This window comes from Haliotis asinina, chromosome 12 (genome assembly GCF_037392515.1).
Source record: "Haliotis asinina isolate JCU_RB_2024 chromosome 12, JCU_Hal_asi_v2, whole genome shotgun sequence".
NCBI lineage: Eukaryota > Metazoa > Mollusca > Gastropoda > Lepetellida > Haliotidae > Haliotis > Haliotis asinina.
In genome coordinates, this window is record NC_090291.1 from 29251419 (window position 1) to 29268846 (window position 17428).

A 17428-nucleotide genomic window follows, 5' to 3' on the forward strand; every position below is an offset into this window, starting at 1 on the left:
CTATGTGGAGAATCGAACCCGGGAATTGGGCGTGACAAGCAAAGGCTTTAACCACCAGGCTAACCCACCCCCGCTTTCCTGAAGGGGAAGAGTGTTACATGGCAGTGCAATGTATTGTCAAATAATGTTAGGACTGTTTCATAATGGCTCAGCTGATAAACAGTTTTAGGTCAGAAGATTGTGTTTTAACTGTAGTTCGTTGTTGGGAATTACTTTCTAGTGTAAGCAGCACAGTTTAAGTTTATACTTTTACATTTGTATTTGTTGGCCAGTGTGGAACATGGCATCTGTTAGAGTGGCATTGGATAGTAACGGTGTCAACAATTACCACGACACATCGGTACACTGCAATACAATACCACAGAACACAATAAGACTCCCAAAATATGCACTGATAAATATTATGGTTCATACTTTGTCATCTTGGTCTATTTTTACCTCGACGCTAAACCTGAAGACATGTTCTAATGCTCAAGGAGAAAACTGTCTCAGATGTTGACCATTATCCATTATAGTCGAGGAAGATCATTGTTCACATTCATAGAAAGTATTTGAAACAAATGGATTTGATGTCATGTTAATCTTCAAAACGCTAAATGATTTGCATTAAATTCTTTCACTTCTGAAAACCATAAGAACATTCTTAATGAATTCATATCTTGTCAAATAATGCCATAACTTTGTTCAAAATCATCTCACAAACTTGACCAATATGGTTTTCTTTTGTCACAAAGGCTACACCCATGCATATCTGCAGTTACATCAATACCTTCGAAGATTCAGGACAGTCGTCAAAATGAAAAGGTCACTGAGAATACAAGATGCCAGGCCTAAGAGAGAATATTCGTTTAAAATGATGGTATAGAATCTCTTGACAGCAGCTGTGTATTCCATGGACACGAACTGTGCTCCCACCCTACACACCTCTTAAAGATCTAACCCGTGAAGATTCGGGTTAGAAATGGTATTCAGAAACCCATGCTCGTCATTACAGACGGGATCGGGTGGTCAGGCTTGCTGACTTCGTTGTCACATGTCATCGTATGCTGATGATCACAGGATTGTCTGGTCCACTCCATATTATTTTCATATCTCCGCCTGCTTACCATAAAAGGCGACTAACGGATTCGGGTGGTCAGGCTCTCTGACTTGGTTGACACATGTCATCGGTTCCCTATTGCGCAGATCGACGCTCATGTTGTTGATCACTGGATTGTCTGGTCCAGACTCGATTATTTACAGACCACCGCCATATAGCTGTAACATTGCTGAGTGCAGCGTTAAACAACAACCGCATTCGTAAAGATCTGATTTATACATACCACTCCGAATTTACGAATTGGGTGGTAAAACCAAAACTATGTAATTTGACCAAGACGACAAGAAGCTTTGGGTGTATCAGTGATCCGTGAGTCGTGGGGAAGTGGCCAGTTCACCACCTTCCACTGATTCATCTGCCCGATATAATATATACCCCGTCCTTTTTATAATGTGATCTACTCACATAGTTTCAGAACGTTGGACTATAGTCCATTTGACTCAAAAAGAGGACCGATGAATTGCAGTCTAACTCGAAAACTAATAAATACTCAATGAAACGCCGATCATACTCAAAACATCAGACAAACTCTGTGAATATTTTGAAGAAATTGTCCCAAATATAAAGGCGTTGTTTAACAAACTATCATTAAGATATTTACGTAGGTCAGTATTTGTTACGAGGAATGAGTGTAGAGAAAGGGACAGCTACGTGTACGTGAGGCAAGTGCACAAGTGCCGACAAAGTGATTGATTCCTTTACCCGTGCGGTGCCGTCGCCATCCTGTATCGCACACCTGGCTGTTCCCTCTTTACAGTCCTCCCTCGTAACAAATAGTGAACTGTGCAATGATAGTTTGTTAATCAACTTTTTCATTTTAAGGACATACATTCAACAGGAAAAGCACATAGTTGGTCTGATGTTTTGATCATGATCAGACCCGTGAAGGTCCCGGAGTAGAATAGGCCTTCAGCAACCCATGGTTGCCATAAAAGGCGACTATGCTTGTTGTAAGAGGCGACTAACGGGATCGGGTGGTCAGGATCGCTGAGTTGGTTGACACATGTCATCGGTTCCCAATTGCGCAGATCGATGCACATGCTGTTTATCACTGGATTGTCTAGTCCAGATTCAGTGTTTCATTTAGTTTTATCCTTTATATGTTTTATATGTTTATTAGTTCTCGTGTTAGATTCCAATATATACTTCAACTTCCCATCGTCCAATAGTCAACCTCCCCTTATGTCGAGCAGGCTGCCTGCAGCTTCTGTGTGGTATCTACAGGTGACAAGTGTCTGCTCTGACCTCCAAGATTTCAAAGAGAGACAGACATACGAGTCTTTGATAAAAGCTGGCATAACAAAGTGATAACATACTGAGGGAAAAAATAAGGGATCGCATGAAAGCCCATTATACCCTTATTTTTTCATACAAAAATGTGGAGAAATCTTGGAAATAAGGTATACTTGTGCTTTCATGTGATCCCTTATTTTTTCCTTTGGTATATGTAAAATGTCAGTAAAGTGTTCAAGTTGAATGGTAGATGAAAAAAGGTGTGTAAGATATTCCAAGGTTTTATTTCCAGAGCAACTGGCAACAGTGGGTAATAAAGACTGCAATCTTGTATTCTTATAAAACACGAACTTTTAGTAAAAAAGACGGAATGGTAAATGGAATGCAATAACAAAAGCGGAACAAATTAACTACACCTCATAACAATAGATGTGTGTCACTGGTTGAAATATGTCAGCAAGGAGACCTGTCGTGACCTAATAATTCATTTCCACCATACATTGGGCTACGACTTCCTTTACGAAGTACTAAAGGTTCATAGGTCCGAAACGATCGAAGTGAACATGTGAAGTAACCATGTACATACATGGACCAATATACGAGTACATCCAATTAGACACATATGAATTCACGAATACGTAACTTATTGATGAAGCCTGCTTTACATTAGAATCTACACAAAACAAGTCAAGATCTTACAGAATGTAAATCTTTTATTTACTTTCTTAATCAAGTTTGTATCACATACACCAGGTAAGTTAGGCATTACACATATGCATGGAAATGGGGTACATTCACATCATGTATACGTAACACTTGCTGATTTCCGTTACTGAATCATAAGTGGAATAAGACGCCAAATAAATATATACCAAGACCTGTCGTTTTGACGAATGACATCCAGAAACATGGGGTAGGTGGAAGTCGAGTTGGCCTTCCCGTTATAATTTCGCTTCTACACTGGTACCCATGAAAAACGTTGGTTTAAATGTGGGATCCTGAATGGCGTCTCTGGTGATATTGAACTGACTGATATCGTACTGGGTTCGTCCGTCAACGGCGAGTTCGCTCAGGATCTTACCAAGGAGACTTGCAAATCTGAACAATGAAAATCCATGGAAAATACGGATATAAAGAGACGGGGAAAAGACACTCCTCAGCTGAGCTTTTTCATATGTTTTGTTTTTAATAGTAATTATCTAAAACTACCAGGCAAAAGAAATCTATCACGTTTAAAGTAATTGTATGAAAATAGAAAACACAGCATGGTTCTGTTAACAGCGCACCTGTCCGAAAACCTCGAACGGATCGTGCATTTTTTAAATTGTGAATAATGTAATTGTGGGTGATTGGTCCAAATGCACGAGCAAAATGTTGGACAGAGCAATCATGCTATAAGCAAAATCCACCATGAATATGCCAAGGCTTACACAAACGTTACGAGACTGTTCTATCCAGTTATTGGACTGGATGTCTGTTTGTAAAATAATTATCATCAATCTCATATACATCTTTCTATTCTAATGTCAAGTGAAGTACAACTTTCCTTAGTAATTTGCATTAACGTGAACTGTGTTGGCGCTTAGTCTGCACTTAACAATGACTTCGCCACTGTTCTGTTTGGGTTTTTTTTAAAACTTTTACTTTTAAACTTTTATTTTGTTTCAACAATTCCATAATATACCTTGTTGCCCATTAGTATCTAGGACATCGTCTCTTTAAATATTACTATATATATGCGTTTTGGTGACATTTTTTCTTACCCCAGTTGACCAAGTGTATTTTTATACATGTACAAATTACCAAGCTGTTGAAAACCATTGTGTCGCATTAGTATACAACACAATTCTTACCCAATGACTGTAATTTAATTAGTGTTGATTCACCTCAGGATATGATTCGGCTATTGTTTAGCAGTTTATAAATGACTGTTGTTCATGCGGAGCTAATCAATAATTACGCACTCACTCACTCAATCACTATTGCACAGTTATATATTGCATATGCCTACAGGAAACATGGATACAATGATTTTGTACACTATATGTAAAACGTTGTATAAATAACATGTTAAATATAAAGTGGTAATTGATGTTTGTACCTTCGACAATGTATAGAGAATGGCATATATAAAACATAAATTACATGAAGTGGAAATAAAAAACACATGCCATTTGTTACACATCATACAGAACAAGCCTTACGTACAGAATGTGCCGGAATATAATCCTTAATACTGTCACTACTTCCAAAAAAACATTCATGGCTCTTCATGGTTATGAATCTAGCTATCAATGCTATGTCCAAACGAAGAACCATATGCAGTCAGCATTGTAAGGTTGATCTACTCATTAAGTCAAAACTTTAAAATCTCTTAAAAGGACAGAATATCTCATGCAAAAGCTAATGGGAAGTAACAGACACAGGGGGACTCTGGTTCATACAGAGCAAGCCTTACGTAAAGAATGCAACTGAATATGATCCTAAATACTGTCACTACTTTCGAGAAAATGCTCACTTGTACGCATGTCCAGCTCCACAACAAACGATGACGTCAGACCAGCCCTTGTATGCGCATGTGTCGACCACGAAGTTTCTGTCCGGGGGCATGGTGTACAAGCAAGTCTTGGTCTGGAGGATTGGTCCCAGGAACTGTACACACCAAGAACAAATCAGGCTAAAAATAAATGTACAGGCGTAGAGGTACCACGAGAAGACATGCAGTCTCACAGAATAAGTGTGATAAAAAACACGAATCGAAGCAGTATATAGTCTGTGTAAAGGTTAAACCTTGGTATACCAGATCTTCGACTAACAGGAACGTTGACAGTAATTCAAACACGGAAGTATTTGAATCCGTCAAAACGTACAGTGCCAAGTCTTTGAAGGAATCTGTATCACTTTTATGAATACCATGATCAAATTCGTCGACGGTACCTAATAGACGCCATACGAGGGGCTGTGAAAATGTAATGAATAGCAGTAGCATTTCACCTTGACCTGATTCTTCAACGACACCTGCACTACACCTGATGTCGTAACACCTGATCACACGGATACAACTGATATTAGTAAATGTCGTTTATCATGTTATCATATTTAGTAAAATGTCGTGTATAATCTTACCTTAGTTTCAACATAACAGTTGAATCCGTGGAATAGATCGATCCGTTTAATGTATTTTCGATTAATATACTACGAGTGAGTTTAGTTTTACGCTGCACTCAGCACTATTCTAGACATATCTGAATATACTCAGGTCCGGAACAGACTGACCAACAGGATGAGCATAGATCTACGCAGTTGGGATGCGATGACATGTGTCTACTAAGTCAGCGAGCCTGACCACTTAATCCCGATAATCGCCTCTTGCGATAAGCATGAGTTGCTGAAGATCAATGCTAACCCGGATCTTCACCGACCCAACATTGTATGAAGTTACATATATACGATAGATAGTTGATAGTTGAACAACGATGGATAGTTGTACGATCCTCATGATGTAAAATATATGACCTGAATCACGCAATTACATCACATTTGTGTGTATAAGGATTATCTTTAGTTTATCAATGAAGTATAGTTGTTTTACAGTGTGACGTGTACCTTGGGACAAATCTCCTGTAGGAGCTCTGTACAGGCCCGCTCTCGAGCAGGATCCGGTTCAAAGGTCCTCGTGTCAGCGGTGACTACATTTCCTCCAGCGTCGACCCCAATCTTTGACCCCGTGTTGCCGTGGATGGGGAGGGCGTAGATGTCGTAACGGGGGCAGTGGAAAATCCAGATAGGGAATCTGTCAAGGAAAGATTTGAATATTCCCGCTTGTAGTTAAGTTTCGACATAATCACAGTTTGTCGAATTTAACGTGTTTGCCAAACTAGCGTGTTCTACGGACTTCGGGTGACAACCGCGGCAAAGACGTTATCCTATAGATAGTGAATCTTTGAGGTGAACTTGTATCAGTATGCTAGATGGAGGCCATGCATGGGTGGAAACGACATGTTCACCAAAGACTAACCAAGAATCATATTCTGGGCGTTTCTGTGATTTGAACCCCACACCAACAGACCAAGCAGCAGAGGCGGATACAACCTTTTTACAAAGTGGGGTGTACACTTCCCTTTCACCCCATTTCAATTGTCATTTCATACTTAATCAGGGCACCCCTGGACCGCAATCCACCCCCAAATCTAAGAAAGTCAGAAATGATAAGCAGATAGATTTACATGCATACGCAGCAGAGGATGGTGAGGCCCAAATGGCTCAATTTTTCTGTGACAGCTGCTATGATAGTGACGGCACTTAAATTCCTTAAAGACCACATGCAACCCCCCCCCCAAAAAAAAAACAAACAAAAAACAACAACAAAACAAACATAAATAAAACACAAATATTGCTTATTTATGTTATGTGATATGCATTGCTGATTGAGATAAAAATCAAGTAAACAAAATTATAAGCGTACAATCGCGAATCAAAAGTGCAATATTTTGAACCTGAGTTGAGTTCCGTCGAAACAAAGCATCCGGGAGACCGAACCCAGTCAGAGCGGCAGGGAGTGGACTCAACGAAAGCCTTTCATTGGCTGGTTCATTTGAATACACTGAGTATGTAGAGAGGATCTGTTAGGTAGGTATTTTAGAAGCATTGTGAATAATAAAAAGGTTCTTTATGGATAACAGCCTCTTTTATTGTATACGATGCGACGTTTCGGTATGGATTCATATACCGTTGTCAAGCAAGAGTGACAAGGGTGTAAGAATCTATACCGAAACGTCCCATCATATACAGTAGAAGAAGTTGTCATCCATAAATAATGTATACAGAGATCTTGGGTTTTATAAATTCATGCTCTCTCTTCATTTACGTTTGATAAAGTCAACAAATACTGAGATGGTGAACTATCATGAATGGCTGGAGATTGGCGTTCGTTCAAGTACAAATTCAAGTCACAATCACAATCTGAGTTCGCATCGGTCTCCTTCCGATCAAGTCATTATAGAAAATGGATGCAGTTTGTTTGCAAGCCACAGAGATGTAATAACATGTGTACAGGTATCACAGCTGCCTCTCTGTCTAATTACGAAATGTGACAGATGCACGAGCATAAAGCAATGTACTTGTTTATGGTGTACAACCTGATAGGCGTTGAGTTCAAATTGCATGTGGTCAGTGATTGAAGTTGTGTGTTGCATATGTCATTACCAGACAGGCAGGCAGACATAGGGGTCAATAAACCAGACAATGAGTTTTGCCTGTGACAGACGGTTTTCTACAATCCATATCTTTTTCTGTGTTTCCATAGACATGTATAAAAACATTTCAGTTTTCAAGGTGGGCAATTTTTAACAATGAAATTAGTATTTATAACGCTACACTTACTTCAAAATTTGGTTTGCAAATCTGCAACCAAGAATGAGGCTAGTGTACTTTTATTACTGTAGGCCAAGATGCTTGTAATCACAAGAAACATCTCTTGTTCTCCAACTTCGACCGTAGCGATAATCCTTGCATGCATCACTTGCTGTGTTTTCACGCGTCTTCGTCGCCTTTCCTGTCGACGCCAACCTAATCACTGCACATGCGCTACAGTAGCAGCGCAGCGTATCTGTTGAAATCACTTTTCATACCAGCGCTGAGGTGATATCATTTGAACGCCGATTTCGCGGGTTTTTTTCATCGTGTTATTTTTCATTTTTTTCAGCTGAATTTGCATTTTTGATAATCTGTTACTTTACCGAAAGGTTTGCAAAGTTGTGTTTTGCGGTGCATGTGACCTTTAAGATAATTTAATAAGAAGATAATTATCCCCGCAACGCGTTTTGCGGGAGATATTAGAATGGACTTCGTCCGTGCGTCAGTGCACATTTGTATCTAGTGCACGGAAGCAGATCTTTAAAACCCTCTGAGTAGACAATTAAAACCCATCAATATTTCCCCACCAAACTTGGCATACGATAGGTCTGGTGGTGTGCTGGTGCGTTTTGGTAGTTTGGGAATTCTGGATTAAATTTTTTGGCGTTTCCATGGTAACAAGTTTGACTTTGACTCAAATTGGTTGTAGTGCTCTTTTCTGGAGGAGAACCTGTAAACCGTTCACAGTTTCGTTCGTACACACGCATATTTAGTGATAAAATAGTGCCTTTTGGTAGTTTGGGAATTCAAATGAAAATAATTTCTGTTTCCATGGCAACAATTTTGACATCAACGGAAGTTGGTGGTATTGCTCTTTTATGGGGAAGAACTTAAAAACCTTCAATACTCTCCGTCCAATTTCCTATATACACACAAAACATTTGACTTAATCATTACTTGTAGATATAATCATGAAAAGTACTTTGCCATTGCTGGGGATATTTTGTTTGTGACATTCTAGGATCTCACTAGCCCTACTGACTAGTGACAGCTTGAATCTACTTCTAAAACTAATAATGCTGGGCATTTAGGAAGAGTTGTGGGTGATGCGGATAGTTGAAGTTCTCTTGAAGTTATAGTGTTTTGACACTCTGAATCCATAATTATGTATAACCGAGTGCGTGAGTAAGGCTATATGCTGCCTCTATCAGAATTCCAGCAATGAAACGACAGAGGACATCAAGAATGGACTTAACGCCTTGCACCGCTGTAGATAACGGGACCCGTCTCTTCAGCAAAGCCTTAACCACTAGACTACCCATCGCCCCATATGTGTAAATGAGATATACATATGAACAGAGGAAGCGGTGCCCCAGATCTACTATATTTAAGTTCAGGTGGTTAAGAGAATCGGATATCTGATGGCCATTGAACGACATGAAATTGTCAGTATAGCTGGAACGTTTACGTCATATGCATAAAGATACAAGAGTTTGTGGGGTGTGGGGTGTTGGGTGTGGGGTGTGGGGTGTGGGGTGTGGGGTGTGGGGTGTGGGGTTTCCCATATGAGATATGGTACCCATATGAAGGCCTCGTCCTGCCTAGATGTCTCACCTCTGGAACCAAAGGAAGAATAAAGTTTGGCGTTCTTGTTTGTCAAAGTTTAAATTTTAGCTCTTTTGTTCATGTTTCATGTTCCACATTGACCCCTGAAGACTTTAATTTGAATTTTGTAGCAACTATATAGAAAACAATGGGTTTCCTACTTATCGGCATATTTTCCCTGCCTGATGTACAATACTATTAAATGAAAAGTCCTGAAATCAGATCTCCGGATTATAATAATTAATATCAGGTGGAGAATTGCTGACAATGACAGCAGAGAGGCTACCCAGCAAGTCTTAGGCAGAGTTTGTTTGTTCTCACTTTTTCTCGGTGAACTCCTTCATGTGCGGCGTGGCGTAGTACGTCACCTGCTCTTGCGTGACGGTGACGGGAACATGGACGCCGATCGTCCCCAGAACCGAGTTGAGCCACCCCCCTGACGTCACCACTACCTTCCGGCACTCGAACACGCCCTTGGTGGTGTGGACCTGACAATAGAATCCTTGATCAGCTGCCACAAAGAAGCATGTATTTCTTGTCACATCTGTCAATTGTCGTTATAAGAAAGAGTTAACATTTGTTTGTTTCAATGCAAAGGTGTTTTATGGTACGCTTGGAAGTCAAAATTGGGTTTTCTGTGAAGAGCGTTTCTCAAACAGTGTAAGATAAATATGTATGATTGCATTACAGGCTGACACAGGCTTTGAAGAACGTACACCAACTTTGATGTACAATGACGTTAATGTCGAGCAAGTAAACCAAGTACAATGACACTGATGTCGGTGCTGAAAAGTACGTACAATGACGTTGATGCAAAGTATGTACACTGACGTCGATGTTGGTGATGTAAATTACGTAAAATGACATTGATGTTGGTGATGTAAAGTACGCACGATGACGTTGCCGTTTTTGGCTCTAGTCAACCTGGTAGCGGGACAGTTCTCCAAGATTGTAGCCCCGTTGCCCCTGGCCAGCTGAATGTGTACAGCGTTGCCCATGGCAGCGTCTACGAGGCCACCCTGCTCCTGGTACAAGGCCACGACATCTGGACCCACTGTGAACTGGGGGTAGCGGGCCATCAGTTGCTTGTTTGACAGTCTGTCGTATCTGATGAGGACATTACACGTACATAATTCAATATGTACCTAAGGTGTGATTTCAGGTACAGCTTGATTGCCCCAAACCGGATTAAAATTACGAATAAATTTCATATTCATTCTTTATTATGAAATTGTTTAATAACGTACTTGATGTTGTTCCTGTCCATGGCTACGGCGTATTTCTCCATGATGGCGTCAGTCTGTCCCTTCCTGGCCAGCTGTAGACCCCCCGTCAGCCATACAACCTGGAGTCCGGACTCGCGCTCTATCTGGCTCCAGCTACACTCGGACAACACACACGTATACATACGTATACACACGTATACACACGTATACACACGTATACCTTGATGTCAACGATAGTCATCGGGGGGCTTGCAAAGAGCCGTCCAATCCTGGACCGCGGCTGACATATATGCATTACTTTTGGCATACGTTTGTGATTGAAATTAATATATTTGTATATAATGAAAAACAACTGTGGGGACATTTTTGCTCAAAGAACGTGCTCTGGAACACCCCCATACAGATACCCATGCTTGGTGGTTGCTAAGATACAAAGAACAAAGGGTCGTTTATATTTAGTATCGATCACCGATTTAGTATCAAAATTGTATCATCGGGCTTATATACAATTACGTTTGGAGTCTTTCGGCGGGTATTTGACCCAACTGACTCACTGACTCATTCAACAAGAACTCACTTACGCCTTGAAGGTGTCTGGAGTCAGTTTGGTGTAGCGATCATCATGGTACGTTAGTCGTCTGTAACACAACGACAATCTCAATATATCATGTATATGCTATGTATTCTATCACTAAAGCTTGTGGGATACCTCTCCGTTTCAGTTTCAACTCTCAATGAAACGGTTTGTTTCTATCGTCAACGACAATATACCAAAAACAAATATACTTTGTCAGAACACCAGTTACAATTAAGAATCTAATCTAAGCAGGTGCATCACAGTTTTGAACGCGCATATAATAATGATCAGTGATGACACAAGGTGTTCGAGAAAATCTCATTTATGAGGACAAAATATTAGTCATTTTGGTCTAGAATGCCTTCCTCTGAACACTAACCCTGACTATCTTAATCTGAGTATCAAAGGAAAGGATAAATCTCAGCCGATGTAATGATTTTATGACGTTCCGATATCGTATCTTAACCACTGTACGCACGTTTTGTCAGCACCCATCGAACACTTTTAAAAGTTTCTATTTTCATATACACTAAACAGCAAAAGGTACCCAAGTATCGAAAAACATCACATCTCATAAAAGTAAGCGTTCATTTTTAGGTCTTCAAATTTAGGGGCGGTAGGGTAGCCTTGTGGTTAAAGCGCTCGCTCGTCATGAAGACCTGTGTTCGATTCCCCACATGGGTACACTGTTCTAAGCCCATTGTCTGGTGTCTATGCCCATGGTATTGCTGGAATATTGCTAAAAGCAAATTTCAGTTATCCGTTCTGTTAAACGTACATGATCCTTGATAGGTCTTGTGAGCCTCCTCGTTCATGGCCGAGAGAAAACTGCTCGAGGCCAAGGACTGAAACATAAAATGCGATGACCGTGTCGGTCACCATTATCAGCTGACACATTTTTTTCATTATTTCGTGTCTTGTCTGTCCATCACAATCTATCAGAACGTATTTTCCTGCTCGTTGCAGCAGAAAACGTTGCCCGTAGTATAACTGTAATACAGTTACACCTCTTTTCACTCACTCTGATTATCGGCACATCCTCGATATCTTCAGGGTATACGTTCCGATAAATCTCCGCTATATCCTGGATGCATCTTCGATAACTGTATTATCGTTTGACAGGTTTTCTACCCAATCAGGTGTCTACGCTGGGAAGCTGAGCGTGCCAATTACAAAGCTTTTCAAATTATCTAACCGATTAAACTTGACAACACAAATCATGCAGAATTCTGAAAGAGGTACAAGGAGATCCTTCATATATTTTTTAAAGTTTCAGACCTGTCAGTTTGTCTGTATGATTTCCCCCAAAACCTGAGACGCACTGTGAACAAACCTTCGTAGCTGCGACCGCTGTTTGTGCTGACACTGGCAAGCTCGTTTGTAAGGGCAGCTTAGCTGGTTGGCTACCGTAAGAATGCGAGCCAACAAATGGAGGTAATACAATTTTCGGGCCCAGCCGCAGATGCCTGCAGTGTATAATGTAGATTTATCGGAACGTATACCCTGAAGATATCGAGGATGGTTATCGGCACAGCTGTGGAACACATGTACACAACTTTTAAGTTACATTCACACAATTTCCATTTTCACAGCCACTGTCATTGCAGACTCATGCAAGACTGATTCATATGTATATATATCTCAGGCTTATTCATACCTACACGTATCTTAGTACTGACGCTAAACATGCATACAAAAATGTCAGTTCTAAACTTAAATCATGAGTAAAGTTCAACAAATAGGATGGAAATGGATAAAGGGAGATAAATGGGTGCTGTATGATGAGAAAAATTTAATTAATAGCACGTTGTGTTATGTGATACCATTAAATGACATTTTTGTCAGATTTTGTAAGAATCAAATTCTAAAAAGGACTTTTTCGAGAACACATCTTTCCATTTATTATGAAGACATCTATTTAATTTCAAAGAGTGAGAACACCCTCACGTTCATTGTGATAGTCCCTGTTCCATATCATAAATATCAGCCTCATCTGGAGTTCACTTCTTTTAAGTACAGTCTGTAAACCGCCACGTTGTCAATGGCTTACAAATGGACTGAAAAGCACTGTGACATGTGGGAGCCAGACTGTGAGGATCCTGAAGTGCTGAAGAGTGACACTGATGGAGAGTTTTTTTAATTTACAATTTTGACTCTTACAAAACATGACAAATATATGATTGAAAGATATCAACATAACTTGAAATAATTATAACTTTTTAATAATGTCACAACCATTTTGTCTCCTTTTTCATTTCCAACCTATTGTTGAACTTTACTGTTGAAAGAAAAGGACCTTGTATGAAAAAGGTTGTCTTTCGGGGCGGCCATCTTGGATTTAGCGTCGTCTCGTAGAGTCTGAGCTACTGAACTGACATGGCCACGATACTTTTTTGATATATGGAGATGTAAAGAAATATAAAAAAACCGCGAAACCTTTTGGTCCCTGTGGTAACAAGCTCTTGGCTCATAGCCTAATATCCCAGTTGCGTAGATCGATGCTCATGCTGGTGATCACTGGATTATCTGCTCTAGATTATTTACAGACCGCCGCCATAAGGCTGCAATATTGCTGAGTGCGGCGTAAAACTAAACTCACTCATTCACTTGCGTAAGATTACTGGATGTACTGGCTAATCGATTGTTTGTCTGGTACTGAGCGGCTTTGGGCTTCAGAGACGTTTTGAGAGAATTTTGTAAATGGAAGGTGCCACAAGTACGATAGGACATGCCAACCCGTCTCACGAATAGCTATGTGTAGGTAAGAGAAACTAGGGCCACAAAAAAGATCGAAAAAGAGAGGGAAACGCTACCAAGCACAGTACTGTGAAATGAACGAATAAGATTTATTGTTTGGCACTGAAAACGATGGGTTTTCATTTGTATGCCATCACAGATGCTCAGCAAATGAAAAGAAGTTCAATGCAACAATGCCCTAGGCCATCAAACGACTCGACTTCGGCCGTAGTCATGTTTTTCAACCTATCGCCAAGCACCACCGCAAGACTATGGAACCGTTATCAGACACAGGGATCAACCCATGACCTACCCAGATCAGGTCGCAACTCAGGACAGGTATGGGCCGTCAGTTATATGATAAAGTGACAGACTCATCTAGGATTGCGCCGTCGGTACTCGCCTACCAGTTCTTATCAGCGTCGTCGGTTGCGACATCAGTGGTGAGGAGAATACTGAGAATGACTAAGTCATCACGTGTTTTTGTTTTGTGTGTGCATTCCGGTATGTCTGGGTATGATCACATCTTTTGACCACAGCCATATAAAATCGTCCCTGGATTCCCGTGATGCTTAATGTTCATGAGTCTATCGTTATCTAACTCTTCCGGTAACATATATGATAGTGTACATCAATCATATGGGAAACTACGTTACATATTATGTTATGTCTACTTGAGTTACATTTGCAATGACTGGTCTGCATAGTAGAGAGTATATATCATGCCAAGGATGGTCATATTTATTATATACCGATATGTGTGTATTTGAATTAATGTATGTTTGGAATAGAGCATTAGAAATGAGCTGATGAAAGTAAATTTGTGTATCAGCTACACCATTTTATATGCTCACATTCACCAACATATTTGATGTCAGCACTTGTTTACCGTTTGTCTGATGAATGTTATACAATTGTTTCAAGGTTGCAGTTATCGATCCTCACCACCTCCCCTCGTGTCATGAAGCAGTCCCGGCATTATTTATGATTGGGTGGTTTGTTGTTTAACGCTGCACTAACGCAGTGGTCTGGACCCCACAATTCAGTGATCAACAACATGAGCCTCGGTGTATTGGGATACGATGACACCTGTCATCAAAGTCAGCGAGCCTGACCACCCGATCCCGTATTATATACATGGAGTTTTCGAATGCATGTCCGACCTAGCAAACAAACGTGACTAAATATCAGATTATATAAACGGCTCACCTGAGCTGGAACGCTTGGACAACCAGTACAGCGCGCCACTGCCGATTCCTCCACAGCCAATGACAATGTATTCATAGTACTGCCGTATAGAAGCAGCCATTGTACAATAACTATGTGACAAGTGAAGCGGACTCTGAATAAATGCTGCTCGTGATCAGACCAGATGCTTGCATGAACTGTAGTGAACCTTCACGGAGCTGTACTATCAGTAGGTCAAGATGTCCAAGTCTGTGAGGCACAGTAACCATCCATGGAAAGATAACTCAGGTTTTAGTTTATGTGGAATGTTGGGTTTGTATTTGGCGAAGCTTATTGGTGGAATGGATTATCTTTACGTCTGCAGCCGTCTAGTGAATGTCTATGTCTATGAATATTGTATGTCACGTGACATGTAAAAACAGGTTTGTGACCCTGACATCTGTTATCTGGATATATACCTGATAGTGGTCAGTATATGTTTTGGAGATTCAAAATGCTTTTCGTGTTATGATTGCTAGTAGTTATGATTAGTACTTTGTCATTAGTAAGTGGCAGTGTGGCTGCTAGAGAAGCAGCTAATGTCCCTGCGGCCTGCAGCATTCTATAGAAACTAGGACAAATATATTTTTAGATGATCACGTTATCGGACGTGACAAGTCGAGTTCTGCTCCATGCTAATGGATTTCAGCGCACGATCAGATTGAGTTACATTGTGCTCATCTAAACATTTTAAACCCCTCAAGCGAACAGAATGAATATATATATCGGAATAAATTAATTGAAATATCTGGGTTGTTAGATCCGGGCACTGACAGGTTAACATCCTCCCGCCATCAGCAGGTGAACAGATGTTGGAACACCCACAGTTATTGATGCCACACCTGGTTTTGCCTGGTTGTCCTTGACATCTACTGGTCTTCTGAACGTCACTGTGATATATGTCTCAGTTTAAGTAAACTTCGTTACACTCCTACACTGGGTCTGACAAAATCTAGTAGGAGGTCGCGTCAGGTAACCTTTGAGCGACCCATGACCATCCAATCAAATGCGAGACGGCTAAACGGACTTAACTTATCAGACAACGGCTAATATTTGGGGTTTGGTGAGACCAGGGATAGTCTACAACCATACCTCTATACAGGCTCCTTGGCGAGACTTGCAAAATACACCGGCCACTGACAATGATCTCTCAACAAACGAAAAACGAAAATCCGCATATAGCACTGATATTTGACCTGCAGTAATATGCTTTTTGGTTTCTGCTGACATGGTTACCATAAGCTAATATTTTCTCTAGCTGACATCCTTGAATATTGCCAAAAGAAACGCTTTTTTAAGCGACCGTTTATTCACTGTTGTAAGGTGCTCTGTGGGCATCACCCGGAAGAAATCATCCGGAATCGTTCGGGTGCATACCTTTGCGTGGGTAAAAGTTCAAAAGGTATGTGCGAATGTCACTTGTCTCAAAGGTTACCTGACGCGACCTCCTTCTAGGTTTTGTTAGACCCAGTGTAGGAGTGTAACGAATGACACTGGGGCTAAGTTTACTTAGACTGGTATATGCCCGCTCGTGCGCACTCAGGACAGTATCCGTCTCTACATCATTTATTTGTTTTTGCAGCTCAAATGTAAACAAGTGCAGCACACTCGCGAAACAATTGCAGCGATATCGGTAGTTTAGCGGTAATAACCTAAACACATTGCCCCTATCGGAAGCAATGTCGGTAATACTTGAAACACGCTGCAATTGTTTGGCGAGTTTCATTTGAGAAGCAATTCCTTCAAATTTGCTGTAATTCCTTGTTACTTAGGGGGCCCGATTTAAATCATCACATTATTAAGTGAGCAACTGAAATTTGAAAAAAGTACCCATATAATATTTGACTGATACGGCTGATGTGATGTAAAACTAGCACGAGTTACGTGTCTTGAATTTTTGCTGAATCGAGAGATTTTACATGTGTTTCCAGCAGGGTTGCCCCACTTGTCCACAATTTTTGAGTTTGGTTTAATGCAGATGATTTAGTTTTGCATATTTTTGGCGTGTTCCAAACGGGATGAGGATTCACCTTTGTGCGAGGACCTGGGTCTGTCACCGTATGACATTTGCGTATAATTCAGTCGGAAACGTACCACGAACTATTCCTTCACCAGATAATTTATATCTCACCCTCACGACGAACAAACGCCCTGAAACATGTTTGGTAAAACGCCCTAAAACGTGTTTGTTAGGCCACTCTCAGCTCCTTTGGAGTATTCAACCAATAACCACCACATAGGCGCAGAAAGTATTTCAACCATAGTGACATTTCAAAACCTTCGGGTACCCATAACAAACTAACTTGTTATGAGACAATGTGACTAGTACCTAGATCTGCGCGGTATTTCCGGTAAATACGGTTTTCAAAC

The 17428-nt window shown here is 40.6% G+C and overlaps 1 protein-coding gene across 1 annotated transcript; it reads right to left on the reverse strand.

Annotated features, from left to right (window-relative positions):
* Positions 1-3027: 3027 nt before the first annotated feature.
* On the reverse strand, positions 3028-15412 carry LOC137257834 (monomeric sarcosine oxidase-like). Its single transcript, XM_067795310.1, has 9 exons — positions 15041-15412; positions 11874-11940; positions 11100-11156; positions 10540-10671; positions 10186-10399; positions 9614-9780; positions 5939-6125; positions 4851-4984; positions 3028-3430 (listed from the first exon to the last, which is right to left on the reverse strand). The coding sequence occupies exons 1-9, from the start codon at positions 15138-15140 to the stop codon at positions 3274-3276; spliced, it is 1215 nt and encodes a 404-aa protein (XP_067651411.1). The 5' UTR covers positions 15141-15412; the 3' UTR covers positions 3028-3273.
* Between the last annotated feature and the right edge of the window lie 2016 nt (positions 15413-17428).